This window comes from Triplophysa rosa, linkage group LG16 (assembly GCF_024868665.1).
Source record: "Triplophysa rosa linkage group LG16, Trosa_1v2, whole genome shotgun sequence".
Classification (NCBI taxonomy): domain Eukaryota; kingdom Metazoa; phylum Chordata; class Actinopteri; order Cypriniformes; family Nemacheilidae; genus Triplophysa; species Triplophysa rosa.
Window position 1 is genome coordinate 14,602,579 of NC_079905.1, and position 19,358 is coordinate 14,621,936.

The 19,358-nt window shown below is 38.7% G+C and overlaps 1 protein-coding gene across 3 annotated transcripts in view; it reads left to right on the forward strand.

Moving 5' to 3' along the window:
- Positions 1 to 2,226: 2,226 nt before the first annotated feature.
- The window catches only part of ripor2 (RHO family interacting cell polarization regulator 2), a 48,418-nt gene continuing 31,286 nt past the window's right edge, over positions 2,227 to 19,358 (forward strand). Inside the window, exon 1 of one of the 3 annotated variants that reach the window (XM_057354966.1) lies at positions 2,227 to 2,433. In XM_057354966.1, the coding sequence (XP_057210949.1) occupies positions 2,358 to 2,433 (76 nt within the window). In that variant the 5' untranslated portion in view covers positions 2,227 to 2,357. Of the gene's footprint in view, positions 2,434 to 11,391; positions 11,609 to 19,358 lie in introns of those variants that run through there. The other 2 variants (XM_057354968.1, XM_057354967.1) reach the window with 2 other exon arrangements.

Consider the following 19,358-nt stretch of genomic DNA (forward strand, 5'->3'; position numbering starts at 1 on the left):
TATTACATACATAACTATGTCTTCAGAGGTGTATAAAGACCTTACATATGAAGCATTATGTTTTTATTATCTTAGAATGAGCATTTTCTGTCCGCCGCGGGTCCCCTTACATGGAATTCATGTTGTTTCTACAGTAGCCCTAAACGGACAAGCTGCTCTACAGAGCGCGTTTCGTAAATACGTTATCTCCTTCGGCAAAGAAGTGAAAATATGACGACATCTTAGTCCTGTGTCAGCCACCGTAGTGCTTCGAAAGGGAGGGTGAGCCGTTGGTTGCAATTCACAACCTCACAGCTAGATGTTGCTAAATTTCATACATTGGACCTTTAACTGTCACCAATCTAAATGTAATTGTTATGTATGGTCACTGTCATTCTAAAACCTTGAATGTCGAAATTCAGTTTTTCAGGAAATGGAGAAAACACTGTGCTTTTTAAATGATTAATACTGTGTTCTCAAGGTTGAAAAGCATTTTTTAATACTTTTAATTGGTTAGATATTTGCAAAACCCAGTGGCAAAAAATAAGGATTTATGGCAAAAATTTTAAATCATGAAATATGGAGATACGAAGTTTCATAAAAACTGCAGCGATATGAAGCATATGAAGGGATCTAATATAGCATAAATACAGGATAGGCTACTGTTTTTAAAAGGAATTAGAAAGCACCAATTATATAAATAAATATGGTTTAAAACAAACGTTCAGCAATTCCTATCATGAAGACAAAAGCATTTCATGCAACTACTCCTATATTTGCATATTCCATTTGCAATCTAAATAAGAAAGCTTTTTGCATAAGGATGTTCAGAGGCACTAGAATTGTAGCCAGACTTATTTTGCATAGTTCCTCATGGCTACCTCAGGGGTCTTATTACTGTCCGTCCTTCATTATTCATGTGTACAGACCTGTGTGGTTACACGAGGCGTTTCAGGCAGGTCTGGGTGAGCATTCGCTTTTAGATAGAATGCATCTTTTGTTCTGACACTTTAATTTTTGCAATTTTACGTGTCTAATACATGCATGGGCAACTTATAACACACCAAAGACACAGAAAAACACGTATTCGTGCCATATGACCCCTTTAAAAGGCGTAAAGAGATACTTTAACCCAAAATAAAAATTCTGTCATCATTATTCATCAGAACCTTCAGAATGACTCTTTACGTTGTTGAACACAAAAAAAGATATTTTGAGAAATGTCTCAGTGGTTTTGTGTTCATGCAATGGACGTCAATGAGGACGGATGTTGTTTGGTTATCAATATTCTTATTTTCTTTTGTGTTCTGCAAAAAATAAATAATTATATTTTGTTGGGCGAACTATCCCTTCATTCATTATACAAACACTTGATAAGTGATCTGCATGATTGGTTGCTAGGTGGCTGCTCACCAATCCTATGTCTCTGTGATGTTTTAGTCTTTAGATATGACTCAAGTAGGCCTACCTCTTTCAAATGCATAACCATGAGCAATAATAGTGTTACCTGCCTTTTCAACGCCACCAAAAATGTGAAAGATGGAGCAGTCGCACACAAAAAAAAGAAAAGTTTGAAAACGTGACTGCTTTGGGTGGTTCTATTTTAGTACCTCTATTCAGGGCATGTTTTTGAAAGAGTCCTGAGGTGAATAATTGCTGTTATATGACTGTGGATGTGTGAGTCTGTCCCTCCGTTAATGAGATTATGGTTAGGTCTATTCCACAGAGCTTTGAAGAAGCCAAAATTAAAACAAATGTCTCGACCTCACTCAAAATCCAGCTGCGTTATTTCTTCACATCTGAAGAACTCACCGTTTTACATCACAAAAAGAAACGTGTTGTTTAAAGCCTTTCTGTGTTAGTGTACAAGGTGATTCACCTCATGTACCCTCAGTGAACTGAGACAAAACCCGTGATGCGTGAACTGGGCTGAAGCAAAAATAGCAGAAAACCCTGCAGACCTTCTCTGTCATCAGCCACGGACAGATTTACATCTCACAGAATGCCTGCTGCCGTGCCGTCCATGATACGGATAGCATTTGGCTCGCACAAAAATCATTCGGCCTGACTCGACATATCACGCTTAGCATATTTACCACTTACACACTCCAAGCACACTCTCCATCTCACTTTGACACACAAAGACACACACACGGGAGATTATGAAATCATCGTGTTGATGAAATTGGCCTGGATGGTGTGGGCTCCCACACACCCACACTCGCGCTCGCCTTGTTCAAGCGAGTGGAACTCAGAACGGTCTCTGTCTCTCAAGCTGACAGGGGGCTTCACGGTCGCCCAGGGGGGTAAATGCGATCCAAACGCAATTTTACAGTATAGTTACCATACAGCAGTGAAGCAAGCGAAGAACACGACCAATGGCCTTTTGTGACATCACAGAGAAGGACCTGAACGGACTGATACGTGAGGAGGCGGAGGACGTCTTTGATGATGGTAGGGTCATGCTGAGGGGTTGAGCCCGAAAGAGTGGAAACGTGAATGTTACATTGTTATACTGAATATGCGATATGTGTCGTCTCTTATCAAACAGTATATTACGTCTGAGCATGTTACTGTATAGCTGCACCTGTAAAACTGAAATAACACGGCTCAATTGGATTTTAAAGCATGAGATATCCGCTGTTTCATTTCTCAAGTGCTGTATTTGCCAAGACGTGAGTACAGGAAGCTTAAGTTTAAGCAATTTCCCGTTGTTGAAACTACATAGGTGTTATCGTTTCACTGTATGTACACTGTAAACATTCTGCATGGATTTTATGGTGCTTGTGGTAACTCTCAAATGACTCCGAACCGACTGTAAAGTGAGGTAATCATTGCGTCTTTTTCTGTGAATGACATTTGAGGCAGATTCGCAGATTCGCTTAATAGGACTAGGTGTTATAATCCCACTATTTTCAGCACAGTTGAATTGCCCGATAGGACATTTCTCACGCCTTATGCATGACAGGGGGAAGCAGTCAAGAATATGAATAGAGGAAAGGAGGTCTGAGGTTTTACTGGTTCGTCGGGTAGGCATCATCTGTGGTTGGGGGATAAATGATTATAGAAATACATAGCATACTTAGCTTTCCTTGCCAGAGAGACATCTCATGAGTTGTGTGTCCCACTTTCCTCACATCCATTATCCTGGGTGAAAGATGCCTTTTGGTGAGGTGCTGCTGATAATGCCCTTTGTATGGTTCCCATCAATGCGACACATCATCAGTTGTGCACCTCAGCCTCATTGGGTGTTTCGGCCCTTCATCACGAGACACCCTCAGATAAATAAAATGTTGAATCAAAGTGCATGAGAATATAGGAAATGTAGACAAAAGAAAAATGTGTGATTCAACAGAAATACAAATTCTCTCATAATTGCTTACCCTCATGCCATTCCAGATGTACAGTACGCTGTTGTTTAGTTGAACACGGGTGGATAGTTTTATATTGAAATGGCATCATGTTATCTTCTTGTGATGCTTAGGATGTTGAAGCTAAGAAAAAGTACATTGCATGAGGGTCGGTATAACAAAAGGTCTGGACTTTTCATCCATAAGCACGACAGCACTAGATTTAGTATCTGCAGAAACCCCGATACCGGCTTTCTCTCTAGTTTGGTAAAGGATGTGAGATCCACAGTGTCTATGGATGAGAACAGAGATAGCGAGAGTCTGAAATCTGGACGTGATTATTTAAGGCATCTCTGACTTTATATTATGACCAAGGTTTTTATTTTAGAACTGAAGAACTGAAGAAACACCATGGCTGAGTTTATCCGGATTCAGTGCAAATGTGTTGCTGTGTCTATTAATAGGCTGTGATTGTGTGATCACATGATGCTTTCACAAGCTTTTAATGATCAGTGTTTATCATATGAAAAAGCATTACTCTCTAAATTGAAAACCACGCAGACAGACAGAACATTTCCCATGCAATACAACCGTAAAAGGTGATTAAACTCTATATAAAAACATACAAATAGCGAGTGCAAAGCTAATTCATCCTAACTCTATTCACATCGAAAACCTTTATAGTTGTTAAACTTTTATAGCCATTGAAACTTCTTTAACGTAATTCGTGTAAGAGTAAGCCAAGAGTGTAAGAGAGCCACTTTATGGAAAAAACTACACACTTGTGTGCTTTTGCATGCGCTTCATGGTGTGCTTTTGCATGCGCTTCATGAGTTATTTAAAAAGAATAATGAGTTTTTCAGTAGAGAGTGAACTTTGTTTTCTGACCCTAAAGGAACAGCATGAGCACCATGAGAGTCCTGGTAAACAGAATTGATAAAAGACTGCATGGGTTCATCTTTCATTAGTGCCCAAAGCACATAATGTAAATCTAACAGATGAGGATGGATTATACAATCGAAACAGTCATGTGCTATAGCTACAAGCTCAAGCATTGGTTCAACTCTTCCTTCTGGAAACTATGGCCACTATTTGGAAACTATTGCCAGATGCTATACTTCTGGGTCAAATATCACTCTACAAAGCATCCATTATTTCACTTTTATATTTGTGAACACATATTTATCACTATGTCATGGATAACCTTCAGGCACACATTCAGGGGCCGCATGGGTTATTAACATCAACAAATACTATTAGACTTGGTATTATTGATTTTGCAATATTGCTTGCCAATATTCCCCTTAGTGTTGCAAAGCAAAGTGTAAAACGAATTAGTTGAGACAGCAACTTTGGTTTAGCTGTATTTTCATTTAAAGACCCCATTCAATTGCTTGATGAACGAGCGGTTTTATGTGACGTATCTCCTTTTAAAACACCATTATTATAAAAAGGAAATACACACAAGCCTTTAGTTTCGACATAACTATGAACCATCATTTGCTAATTACCAGTTGTAGGTGGTATTGGGGGCGGGACATTCTCATTCTAAAGATCATCTGATTGGACCAAAATCTTTTGTAGCGCAGCATGAGTCATCAATATTTTTTGCATACAGATGACCCCAACGCTTACGTACATGGACTAAAAAAGAATTTTTGAAGGTCTTTTCAGAACTTGTAGAGTTTTTCAGAATACTCAGGCAATCCAGTAATACTACTGCAAAGGGACTGAGGTGTCAAAAAGCAGATGCATGTCTAAGAACAGCATTTAAACTAGAATTTGGTCATGCTGCCTGTCAATCAAATCCACTATCGTACAAAATCCAGAGTCAGATTTCAACAAGCCATTTGTGCGGTCCGTGATCTGGACTTGTATCAGACAGCCTGGCTGGGGAAACCAAATCCTCTCAGGGGCATTGGTTTCAAAGCTGACACGCTCCACATATTGATTCATAGAGGATGGTGGAGCCAAAGGAGAGATTTACGGGGGTAGTCTGGCTTGGGCAGGGCCATTTGCAGTGATGTTATCTGAAAGCCTGTGGATATGAACTGGCACGGCGATATGCCACACTCGCTCGGCAGAGCGAGCTATACAATGTGCTCGGTCATCATGCTGCGCTTTGTGTCCAAGGCTACCAATGAATGCCTATGATGTCAGTGTCTATGTCAGCAAAGTGGGACAATCGCAGCTGTGAATGGTTGGATGACTCAAATCCAACCAATGGCTTACCATTGTAAAATGATAATTCTTTACAGAATAACGAGAGTGATGCAGCATTGATGATTTCATGCAGCTGTATATCTATCTATCACACTACAATAAAACCTCTTTGAATGTCATCACGTCATCAACACAAAGTGATTAACACAATTTATAAAATATCTGTATTTTTGTAGCTCACATAGAATAACGTTAGCAGCACTAAGTTCATGGTTTCGATTTCCAGAGAACACACATTGTACTGTATAATAAAATGTATAGCTTGAATACACTGCAAGTTGCATGGGTCAAAAGTGTTTGTCAAATGCGTTAAAAAATGAATGATCCATCTACGATATGGCTGCAAAACTGGCAAAAAACACACAACACAACAACTTATAAAATAAGGATGTGAATTAAATTTCATATTAAAGGCACAGTATGTAATTTTCGACGCTAGAGGTCGCAAAGCAACAAAGGCGTAGCTTGATGACGCAGTGAAGTTTTCTGCTTCACCTCCACTGTCGATGGAAATCAATCTGACAAGACTCACAAATTTTATTATAACGTAGACACTATTACTACCTGCATTTTTCATGAGACTCACTGTTTTGCCATGAGGTGTGTTCGACTGCAGATCAATCACGTGTGAAAAGGAATTGTAAGAGCGATTCGAAAGCTGAGAATAACATGACGCCATTGACAAGAGACACAAAGAGGAGAAATGTTAAACTGGTTAAAATACACAGTGAACAAATATGTAAAACTGAACTAGAGGTTTTTGGATATTTTACTTGGGAAATCCAACATACTTACTGTGCCTTTCATCCACCAAGTTTGCATACTTTACAATATTATAAAGCATATATCTTACTTTTACTTCACTACATTTCATAACTAAAAAACGATTTTTTTAACCTTTGATACTGAAGTAGAATAAAAACTAATACTTTCTTACTTTTACACAAGTATTTTAACTCGAAACATTTACTTGAGCAAAAGTAAGAAAGTACTTGTGTATAAGTAAGAATGCATTTATGTTTATGTTTATATATTTATGCATTTATGCATTTATGAAATGTAGTGGAGTAAATATAATGATATTTGCTTTATGATGTAGTGATGTCATTTTGTTCTGAGGTTAAAACACTCTGATAAAGTACAGATACTTGAAAAATGTACTCGAGTAGAGTAGAAATACTTCTGTTCAGGGTGTTCAATGATTAATCGTGATTAATTGCATCCAGAATACAAGTTTGTGTTTGCATAATATATGCCTGTGTACTGTGGATATCATTTTTGTATTTACAAACACATATGCATACATGTAAAGAAAGAAAAATAAAAAATATTAAAATTAATACATTTTACATATAACTTAATCTAAATTAAATATTAAATACTTCTTAATTATATGCATGTATATGTATGTGTTTATAAATACAAAACAAATATGCACAGTGCACAGACATATATTATGTAAACACAAACTTTTATTCTGGATGTGATTAATCACGATTAATCGAACAGTCCTACTTCTGTTTATGTGATACTTTTATAATATTGCTGTTGCCAACATTTTATGAAAGCAAGCCACTTTATGCCTTGTGTTACACTGATTTTACCACAGAGCACATGAACAAGCCAAATCTGAAATCCTTTATTGAGATCATAAAGCCATACTATAATGTTAACTTTGTGTTTTGTTTCTATACGAGAGTGTACTAAACCAGCCAATCACCCGCTTAGAACAGCGACCATGCTCTAAAACACAGTTACTGGTTTATGCTTGATTTTCCAGCAGGGAAAGTGTGCTAGTGGCAAATGTGTCAGAAGGAGGCAGTCATGACCTGGTCACATCGACTCAGGACACAAGCCTTCAAGCGCACAGAACAAACTGCTCAGCCTCAGGGTTAAGAGAGAAAAAGCAAACAAGAGTACAGGGAATTGCTGATGGCTGTTCTCTTGCGGTGCCCTAAACATTATTCACTGTAGTGTTTTTTCTTAGAAGTCTACAAGGTTTCATGTGCACAACGCTTGTTTGGTGGAGGGCTGTGCATTTCTGTGTTTTTTTGTCTCAACACCACAAGACAGAGGCCTCCATTGACCCACTTTAGACCCAAGCAGAGCTTTCCATAAACACGAGACCATGATTGTATCTACAGGCTACGCGGTGGGTGAAAAGACACAATACAGCATGGTAAAATGTTATCAGGGCCATTGACAGATGAGCGGAGCAGCTTCCTGGTTTGCTCTGAAGCTCCTGGTCCTACAGAGAACCACCATTTAGAAAATGTGATCCGCTGATCTGGGTCCAACACTGAGTTTTTATATGTCTGTCATTTACCATGTCAAAACTTATTTTAGCCCTACAGTACACCTTTTGCCGTGATGTCGGTGAACACCTGGAAGCCGGTGGTCTGCAGACATCTGTGCGAGTTGGCGGCGTGGGCTGCTACCTGCATCAGAGCCTGTCATTAAGACCAAAGGCAGGAGATTAGCCACAGGGCTCGAAAGCCTATAATCTCAAACCGCATCAAATGCCTTCAAACGCCAGTTTTAAAATATAAATTGCCACAGCAATTTCAAAGCGTTAAAAATTTACAGCTTTTAACTAGACTGTTGCATTTTCTAAAGACTTACCATCACTATGCAAGGTGCTATGCAGCCGCTAAGGCGCTCTGAGTGGTTTATAAAACATTGCCCTCCATTGTTAGTGGAATTAATTAATGGAATTATTTTAATCTTTCGACAGGTGAAAATCAACATTTGATGGCAATTTGAAAAGTAATAGCACGCCACTCAGCACAATTTAAAGGGATAGTTCTCCCAAAATGAAAATGTGTTCATCATTTATTTAAACTCTTGTCATTCCAAACCTGTATGACTTTCTTTCTTCTGCAGAAAACAAAAGAAGATATTTTGAAGAACGTTGGTAACCAAACAACAGTGACCCCCATAGACTCCCATTATATGGACACAAACCCATTGAGACATTTCTCAAAATATCTTCTTTTGTGCTAAAAGAAGAAAGAGTCATATACAAGTTTTGTATATATTTGTAAATATGGGTGAACTATCCCTTTAAGGTATTAAGCATGTCTATAGCACAAACAGTTTAGTAAGTATTAGGAATAATAATAGCGACATTTGCCTTAGCAAGAACCAGTAATTCACATTCATGTATTTGGTAGACACTTTCATCCAAAGCGACATAAAGTGCATTCAACCTAAACATTTGACGTTTATTTTTTTATACTGTACATTTAATGTTTGTACCCTGCCTGGGACTCAAACCCATGACTTTGCACTGCAATGCAACATTCTTCTAACTGAGCCACTGAACTTGCATATTTACCCTCTGTGAACTTTCCTGTCCACATATTTCTGTATTGTTAAACACAACTTTCTTTCGACGTCTTCACACATATTTGTTCTCCGCCGTGTTTGTCTGGCAGCTTTTGGTAACCCTTTTGACCTCCGTTGGGATGTGTTAACCTATTTCTGCTCGTCTCTCTCAATGGAGGTGTTCACAATGTCCTGAGGCAGGACGTGTTTGTTAAACCTCAGTGTACAAACATGTTCGAATGACTCCTGGTTGGTATGTGTGTTTACGAGGCGCGGGAAAACTGCTTTACATTCCACGACCGAAGAAATGGTGACGGCCATGCTGGATGTCAGTGTTTGTTTAAGCTAAATGCTATCGACAACAGCCAACAGTATGCATGTACAGCAGAACAGTAATGTTCAAGGGACATCTTTCGCTGTTCCAGATGATAATGATCAGAATATGTCCTAAATCAGTTTGAGTGTTTTGATTTGTATTTTTTAGGCTAGCCGGTTACATAACACATAGGAGTGAATGGAAAAGGGCTCCTTTAAGGCTTGTCACTGTTTGTACAGCTCCAGTAAATATAGCTTCTCGTCGGGGGCTGCTGATGACAGCCATAATTACAGGATGAGCCGAGCAGCAGCTGAGAGAGAGAGAGAGAGAGAGAGAGAGAATGCACGTGGAGGTGTCTGTGCTGTACTGTCCAAGTCTGCTTCTGTGGCTATTATACAGCACATCACACCAACACGTGAGCAATGTGCCAAGGTCGGGTTAAACCACAGGAAGACCAGGAGAACGAGACATGATGTAAAGTGGCTTTTGCGGTAACAGTACCTAAATCAGGTGCTCAAACTTTAATGTGCTCATACTGTTTCTGCTATACATGCAGTGCCTGCCAAGCAGGTGAGTTTCCACCTAGTGCAAAAGCTTGGTGAATGCATTTGTGTTTTGCAGATGAAAAGAGACAGATCAATGGTGAGAATACAGTATTAGTTCTTGCATTTGACACATAGAAATACAGACAGTATAGCGCTCAATTTGTTTAGATTCATTTGAATACAAATAAAACTTGATTTCCCCTCCACTGAGAAGCTGTGTTCCTACTTTACAGGCCCTTTTCAAAATGACGTCACTTAACTTCTGCCTTTTCGCAAAGCAGTGTATCATAACATCTGTCTTGCAACAAACAAGAAGAAGAACTTCCATTTTGCCGTCGCGCTGGAATTTAACAACAGTGAAAAAAAACTGACAGAACACAAATTCAAGTACTTATCCTAGCACCCTCGCTAACACAAAAAGAAAACAAAACGTGTACCTTCATAATCAAACAGGTACTGTTCAACGGAGAATTTGTATCCTTTCTCTAGCTTTGATCTTGTCGTTAGCAAAAATTTGTCTGCTAGATGTTGTATACATCATCTAGCCGTATTTGTGGACTATGCAAGGGACTTGATAAACTCCATTCTGATGCGCTTGCGGAAGTAATGATACACTGCTTCACGGCAGAACGGAAGATGCGTGACGTCATGTGAAAAGGGCCTCGAACATCTGAAAATAGTGCAGTGATTATGTATAATAGGCAATGCTTTAAAGTCTATGTTAACACGCACGTACACAACGGGAAGCTTATCTATTCAGCTTTCAGATGATGTATACATCTCAATTTCCAGAAATTGATCCATAAGACTGGTTTTGTTGTACAGGGTCACAAATAATAAATATATGAATATAAAACTTACAATGAAGATCAATCTCTCTTATGCTATTTTGTATTATAAATAAAAAACATTACTAATATAAAATATTATATATACAGTTTGCTTTCAAAATACAGTTTGTTTTGCTGTCACACCATAGGACACATTTATGGTTTATTTGTCAGCCACACGTATAAATGATTTTTATTAAATGTGTCCCCCAAAACTAAAAATGCGCTCTAATAAATTCAAAGGGTCATTTTTGTTATCAGGTGGACTTTAACTGTATAACAGGTTCATAGACTTCACGACTGAAGAGAGAAATAACAAAATGTAACAACATGTATTCAGTATTTCAACATAATACACGACTGTATATTATAATCACTATGTAATGAATATGTACACACATATTTTTAAGCGTGACACTCAGACCCAATTCTGTTTATAAGAAGTTAAACCTTGGTATTGAAGCACATACACTAGACAGTGGTGTGCAGCTTGCACTAGTTTCTACAGTGTGCAGGTTTCATGTAGCCTACAGGCACACTGAGCTATTTTTGCATTTGCAAAACTCCTGCAGACACACAGTTTGCGAGGCATTTGTTACAGTAGAGCAGCAATAATATTTTAGTCAGATCCAGTGTGACAGCTGAGTACATACCCTTTTAATGCCACACCACAATGTGTTTTTAGACAAGCCTTGAGCGCTCTAGGGTGAATATATCCTGTGGGTTGACGAAACAGCAGACTCCGCCCACTACAACAACGCTGCCCGCTGATTGGTCCGTAAACGTTGCGAGGGAGCGCTACAAATCTGAGTGTGTACTACATATTGATTCCTTGCTGTCGTGATGGACGGTATCACTCGGGGAGCTTAATATACTGTCATTCAACGTTTTATCTTGAAGTAGTTTTGTTGTGCGCACATCAGTAATCGAGCACAAATTAGCCAGTGGGAGATGTAGTGATGTTTTGTTCGCATAGATGGAAGTGCGCCACAACTCGATTAAATAACGTTCACTTGGAATAAGTTGTCTCTCTCAGCGGTGAGTACGGTTTATCAGGATGCACTTTGCCGAAAACAAAGCAATTTAGTCTTTACACTGAACTGCAGCGATGTGTTGTTCATGTTGTTATGTGGTGACGAGACGGATCTTTACCAGAATGCCTATTTAATGGGGAACATCAAGGCATTGTTGTGGTTGACCACTAACTGCCGCTTATTTGATGCGTTTTGTGATAAACTGATCAACTGCAACTCAACATCAGAGAGTACAACACTACCGGTTTCCTTTGATTTCATTCAGTTGATTTATTTCAATTAATGAAGATATTTATATCCATGTTTAACAAACAATGTTTATTTAAGAGTGATGTTGATTTTAAAGCTTTCTGTTTTTTTTTTGTGTAAGCCGTATGTATTATTCACACCAGCACGTAAGAACAGAGTCTAACTTAAGCGCTCGATCCAGAGCTGCACTTTTTTGGTTCTTGTGGGTGTGATTAAATAAAAGAGTGTGACACAAATTGAGACAAACTGTGATCCCAATACCGGACTTCTGTTTGAGCCCGCTGATCGTGATATAGACGTTGGCAGCCCTCAGTCAAGTATATTTCATTAGCTCTTATGGATGACAGAGTGCCATATGTTTATTTCCAAGGTGCAACATACGCTCCATGAGGATTTTGTTAAAAGATAAACGTGATGTGATTTAGCTAATAAAGGTCGTCATACTTTTTACCTACATTTTCGAAACATAATTATTTTATGTGTATACAATAGATAGTTAAGTTGTATTCGTATGGTTTTAATGGTGAATCTGACGCCCTGTGGGTGGCAGAAGGGGCTGGCAGTTGACGTCACTAAGAGTAGCGCGTAGTAGTTAACAATGTTTCTAAAGTAAAAATTACAATAACTTTATTCTGAAAAATGGCCGTTTTAATGATTATGTATACCGCCATGAGCTCAACACTCTGAAGTTGTGATCAATTCTTCTGTAGATGCCGAAAGGCAGTGTGCTGTGGTGTGTTCTCAACTTCAAGATGATTGTAAAATTTCCATAAAGTCCTACATTACCCATAATTCCAAAAAGAACCACCAATCATGTTTACACTGCTTCCATGTTATTTTGTGTCTTGAACCCGTTACATGTCGCAATAACGAATGCTTGACTTAAGGGCGATTAATGGTTCTGCATCTAACCTACGGCGTAGCCTGATATGCACCTCTCAGCGATAGCATCGCGTTTACTCAAACGCATTTCCAAATGAATTATCTTAGTAAATTATTTTGTTCTATATTTAACAACTGAAGCTGCAACAAAAGTGATTGTTTACTTGCCGCTATCACTGCTTAAAAGCTTCTCCAACAACAAGCTGCTTCTTCTTCGGCTCTTGTCTTGGTTACACAAGCAACACGCCTGTGGACACTGACAGCTAGGGGTAGACGCGTATGGGAGGCAAATCGTGCCAAATTTAAATAAATAAATTAAACGATGAAAATGAAACCCAGATTAGCAATTTCATTATACACAGCTGCGTGCACAATATGTGCCAAAATGAAAAATAAAATGAAATTATTTTATTTTCATTTTCATTTTTACACTGACAATGCGTTGTCCCTGTCAAATTGAAAAAGAAAATACAATTGGTGATTTGACATTTCATTTTCACTAAAATCTCGAGGCAAGACTGCCAATATGAAAATGAAAAGGCAAATGTGAAAAAGAAATTGTAAAAACATTTTTTTACAAAGGTTTTAATGTTCACGCAATAATACTGACACAATTCAAATTAAAATATAAACTTTGATTTTCATTTTATTTTATTTTCTCTTTTATTTTATTTTCGTTTTCATTTACGTTTTCATTTTCTTGTTCACGGTCGTGCAAATTACATGTTAATTAGTGGGTGTGGACGAGCGTGTGCATTACTGGGAACGCCCACAATAACGTCATATCCGTTTATTCGAACGAACGTGTGTAGACCTTGTCAGGCACTTGGCCTTAGCGCTTTGTAATGATGACGATGACTGTGCCTGGTGCAATACCGAAAATTGTTGTGTGGTGTTCTGCATCTCTGATAAGTTAACAGACGAACAAACTAAAGCATTGGAGAGCCCGTATCTCTAGCGTGCCCTGAAACATGCCGGAGTGCGATTGTCCCCACTCCGCCGCTGACCTGCGCTCACACTGTACATTACCATCCGCACCCGAGCACGCTATCATCATTACACTGTGACTGCTTTTAAGAAAACATAAACAAAGCGATCTTTCTCAGCACAATAGAATCCATCGTAATGTTCGGTTTGAGGTTGATAAGGTGTGTTTAACCTCACGCGCGCGGTGCGCAGACCAATTCGCTTATGGTATCACGAGAGCGGCTCATATGTGTTTAAATCAGCCCCCCGTACTTCATTCATTATGATTATGAGCCAATCGTTATACGAAGCGCTGCACTATATTATGAATGCATGTTTTAAATGATGCGCCTGTTTAAATTCCTTGAAGTTCAGCTGTCATACCAAAAAAACATCATAGACGCAGACAACAATGCACAAATATAAACAAAAACCAATGCGCTGCGTAGAGGCTATGGCGTAGGCCCGACGCAGAACCATAAATCGTCCTTTAAGCTGCAACAAAAGTGATGGTTTACTTGCCGCTATCACTCCCAATGCTTCTTCATTATCGTACACTAGAGCTGCATAACGATTAATCGTTTGCAGAATATACGTTTTTGTGTAATAAATATGTATATATAAATACACAGACATGCATGTATAATTTTGAGAAAGAAATATATTTATAAATAATATAATTTATATATAAATATAAAAATGTATGTACACATGTAAATATTTCTTGAATACCCTTGCATGTCGACGCGGACAACAATGCAGAAGTATAAACAAAAACTGATGCGTTGCCTATGGCTTAAGGGCTACAACGTAGATCTGGCACAGAAGTAAAAAAAACACCTTTGTACATGTACACGTTTCTCAGACTTACTTGAAGGAAGCAAGCATTACACCGTGTCTACATCGGATGCGAAAAAAGACAATAGAATCCATTATCATTTAAAATTTTGTCCACACTGGATGCAGCGTCCACTGGATGCACACATCAAACCCATTAAAGAGTACATAACATGAGATCATGAAAATTACATTTCATGCAGTGTGTAATGTTGGCGTGTTTGACAGTAAGCAGTCTGTCAAGTTGCAAATCCGAAGGTGAATGAATAACAAAGTTATTGGCTTGGAAAAAAGGGAGTCGACTCTGAATCACGCAAACGAGTCGTCCCTAGTCCGATTCGCGAACCGCCACGGATTTACATCACTACATACAGTATAGTCCCTCAAACACTGTAGCTCGTGAGCCTCATTCGCGGTAGACCAATGACGGCAGACTAGACCATCTGACCAATCACGTCAGACTAGGCTAGTGGAAAGGAGGGGATTAGACAGATGAATCGCAGAACGAATCATTTGCGAGTCAGTCAAGAAGTAAGGTAAGAATAACTGCCTATTATTATGAATGAATAGTGTTTTTACACCTTCTATGTACATAAACTTGTTGTTGGACAATATGGACACTCCATAAACCAAAGTAGGACCTTAAAAATCCCTAGTTATGTACTCTTTAAGAACAAGCCGACTGTCATGTTGCGTTGTGCCGGTTGCGTCTGGTGTAGACATGGTGTTAGCTGCTGAAAAGCAGTCACTGTTACTCTAAATTGTTGGGCGGCCAGACTATAGAGCTTTCAAACGAATGACCAATCACCCTTTCTCAGAACTCAAGATTTTTCTCAGAAGAAACCCACCTTGTCCGTCCCTTTCACGACAGCCTGCACCAGCCTTTCTCTTTCGCTCTTATCTCTTTAATCTTGGAAGAAAATTTACTCCATATTGCATCACTTTATGCTAACTGTTCTCTGTTTGACATTCCTAAGCAAAGATTCAGAAGTTAATCATTTTTGTCTGCTGAGCCAGTGGGTTATAGTAACTTGATTTGTTAGGCAATATCATTTTGCTTGTTCGACGAATTCAATACATTACTGCTTATTATTTGTTACAATGGGCCGTTATGACAATCCAGACTGTTGTGGATGTCTTTATGCTCAAGAGTAAGAATAAATGCTGGTGTCTGGTTTATTTTGTTCTGTATTGCAAAGAAGGAATATGTTTGGCTTTAGGGCATACTTGAGGGCAAACGCTGTCTTCAGCAGTGCATGTTATTTCTTATTCTTAAAATCACTGGATCAAGCTCAGTGAAACTTGGCAGGGACTCAGTAAGATGGGGCCGCTTTACTGCAGGCTCTTCAGAAACATAAGGTCTTCTCTGGAGCCGCTATGCGATATGAGATGTTGATATGAGATGTTAAGCTGTTTACGGTAATGTTAAGTCTTACTGTTTTCCTTTAGGCTTGAGTGGTTTGAGTTTTCAGAGCTGATAATCACTGAATGCTTCTCTCTTGGTGGCCATCATCCTAATCCTACTTCTTCACCCCTTGAAAAAGCAAATGGTGTGTAAAGTTACAAAGCATTTGCTTGTTTTTTACTGACTCATACACATCATAAATATTCTCATAAGATGCACAACACTGATGTACCTCAAGCAGATGTACTAATTTGTGCCTATAAAGCATCTCTCTCTCTTTGTAGTGATGTTATATTGACAAATCCCACTGACCCTATGGGCCTAAGGAGGGTTATTTGAAGAAGGAGGGGAGGGAGGAAAAGGAAAGGTGGATGAAAGATAAAGATAGGATAGTGATGAAAGAGCTTTTGAGAGATCTGGATTGTATCTGCTGTCATTCTGTGATTGTGACAGGGGCCAGTAAGAGGCTTCGTCCCATGTCACAGTCATAAGGGTAGCTAAATCAAATCAGCTCGGTCAGTAAGAGGCCATCTCACCGTCATTGTTTCTATAGAATCTGTGTTCATTGAGCTGTGCTTTCTTTTGTCAGCCAAAACTGATCGAACAGTGTTCACACAGCACTATATATACAACGCTGAATGGTTATTACCGCATGCATTTAGGTTTTAGGGGTCACATGTGGGCATCTACAGGTTTTCTTGATACCTATGATCATGGAAGGCTTGTGTTCAAGATATCAGCAATGTGGCTATGATGCCTTAAAGCCACAATATGGAATATTTAGACCGCTAGATGGCGCACTTTCGAAACAACAACAAAAGGCGAAGCTAAATGATGTTATGTAGGAGAGTGGAATTATGGGACATGTCGTTTTCACCATCCAGAGGCGTATGGAGATCGCCCATCATGTTCACGGATGAGGTAATGAATGAATTTTATTTTATGTCATCGTAATGAATTAGCTTGCAAGAAACGTGGAATGTAATGCTACGTTAGCCCGCGACTGATATTGGACTTTGTCAACTGATTTGGTAGCGTAATGCTACACAGTTTTACGTGTTTAAAACAGTCATACAGTCGTCGTTTAAAAAGTAAATTTGAACGAACCCACAGTATTTACAAGAAACGTTACTGGCTACATATTTTTGTGCGACATATACTGTATTTCATAGGGTAACTGCATTCATAACTATTCAAATAATCTGCGCATGAGTATTTTGTGTACAATAACATTTTCTTTGCTTACCTGTCTATTAAAACACATCTCTCCATTTAGAAAACGCCACGCCGATATTAATCCTTGTTTTATTTCTTCATTTGTCCATAAGCCTGCTTGCCTCATTTGGCCTACGTTTACGCTTTTTTGGGTTTCCTTTACTCGCCAAAGAGTAATCGTGATCCATAATAACAGCACAACAGATGCTGCGTCCCAGATGCTGTACAACCACTTCCGCATTTGCGTGTTGCCTTAGTTTCTACAACCGGAAACGGGTAGTGCGGAGCACCGGAAAATTAATTCACTGATATGCGACAAATACAAGGGATTGGCCATTATTTTAAATAGGAATTTCTCTGGATTTGCACATTCTTGAGAACATTTGGGATAATCTAAGTACACAACTGCATGAAATATATCACACTGTGCAAGTGATTTTTGGATATTTCATAACAAAATTATTTCATATTGTGGCTTTAAAGGGGAACATGTCTTAAAAATAATCTTGCACCATTTACTCGCCCTCATGTCATTCCAAACCTGCATGACCTTTTTTTCTCTGAAGAGCACAAAGAGAAGATATTTTGACGAACGTTGGTAACCAAACAACATTGGGCCCCATTGACTTCCATTCTATAAACGTAAAACTACAGAGACATATCTCAAAATATCTTCTTTGTGTTCTACAAAAGAGTCATGTACAAGTTTAAACAACGTGGAGGTGCATAAATGATGACAGAATTGTAATTTTTGGGTGAACTATCACTTTAAAATGCTGTCTAGGTAGGCGGCTCGCTAGGTATTGAAACAGCGCTTGAGTGGTTACTGTTCTTTTTCTGAATGAGGCGAATTCAAGCGATGCGTGAACAAGCAAGAGTTGAGTCTGGGAAATCTTTCTCTTTTGTTCACTCTCTCTCTTCATGAACAGATGATGTGTGTTTAGCTCTGATCAGTGGGGTGCTATCCCATAATCCCCCCTGATTAACATTCTATTTGAATCCGGCCACGCAGCACCCACTCTGCTGTTATCGCATGGTTCATACATTCCATTGCTTTCTGCTTTAAGTATTACAACTGTTTATCCTTCAGACATAAGCTGATGATGTCAGTGTTTTTGTTTGTTTAGTGGGTAGCAGGTTTGACAGGAAGATGATTGGCTGTAAGGGTTTCTATCTGAAATACCATTGGCTGATTAAATTGAGGTCATTGGATGTTGTCATGTATTTTCCCTCTTTGATGAAATCTGTTTTTCCTTAGATTTGGTCGGATGTGACATGTAATCTGCTTCGTAAACCCAATCTGAATGCGTTTTAAAGGGTGATGTCATCCTCCGGGGCCTTTCGTGACATACAGCTGCACGCTGACAGAGATGAAATGTACTTCCTTCTGTCAAACCCAGAAGCAATGCAGATATCAAGGCAGGGCCATCATAAACATGAGCTGATTTTAAAGGCTTTTTTTTTCATTTTCCGAAATGAAAAAAGAAGTGAAAAAAACTAGCTGCATGGTGTGGTTGCATTATTAAGGGGGTTGTTAGCATGGGGTTGTTTTGGGACACTAGGATGTTTCTTGGGCATTTTAGATAATCAGCAGTTATTTTAACACATTTTCAAGTCTTACAAAAATGATAGTTAATAGGGGTGGGAATCACAGGGTACCTCACGATACGATACGATTCACGAGACATGGCTCACGATACCAATAATATCACGATGGAGTGATACTACGATATTCGATATATTGTTTGGCGATTCTATAACGATACATCACGACATCTGCCTAACTATGAAAACAAAATGCCCATGAAAAGGTTAAGTACAACATTTGTCTCTTTATTCAAGTCCACAAACCTTTTTCAGTAGGTAAATAAATAACATATTACCAACATGAGTAACATTTTCAAGTAAATTAAACATTTTATGCTTAAATTAAAAGCTTATCTTTGTAAACTGACACATTTAAAAATTTGTATACTGGCATTTCTAAATTTAACAGCCACTTATTTAAACCTGGGAACATCTTAGTGTTCTTTTTAATTTCAAAGACAAGTTTCAGCATTTCATCTATGTGTGCATGTCACAATTGAAGACATCTTTGGCATCTTTTTTAAGCGAGATGTTCTAGTTATGTCCAGTTAGTCTTTCTTTGTGTGTTAGTCGCACGCAGACATACTCACACATTCCACTGATTTTACCTGCA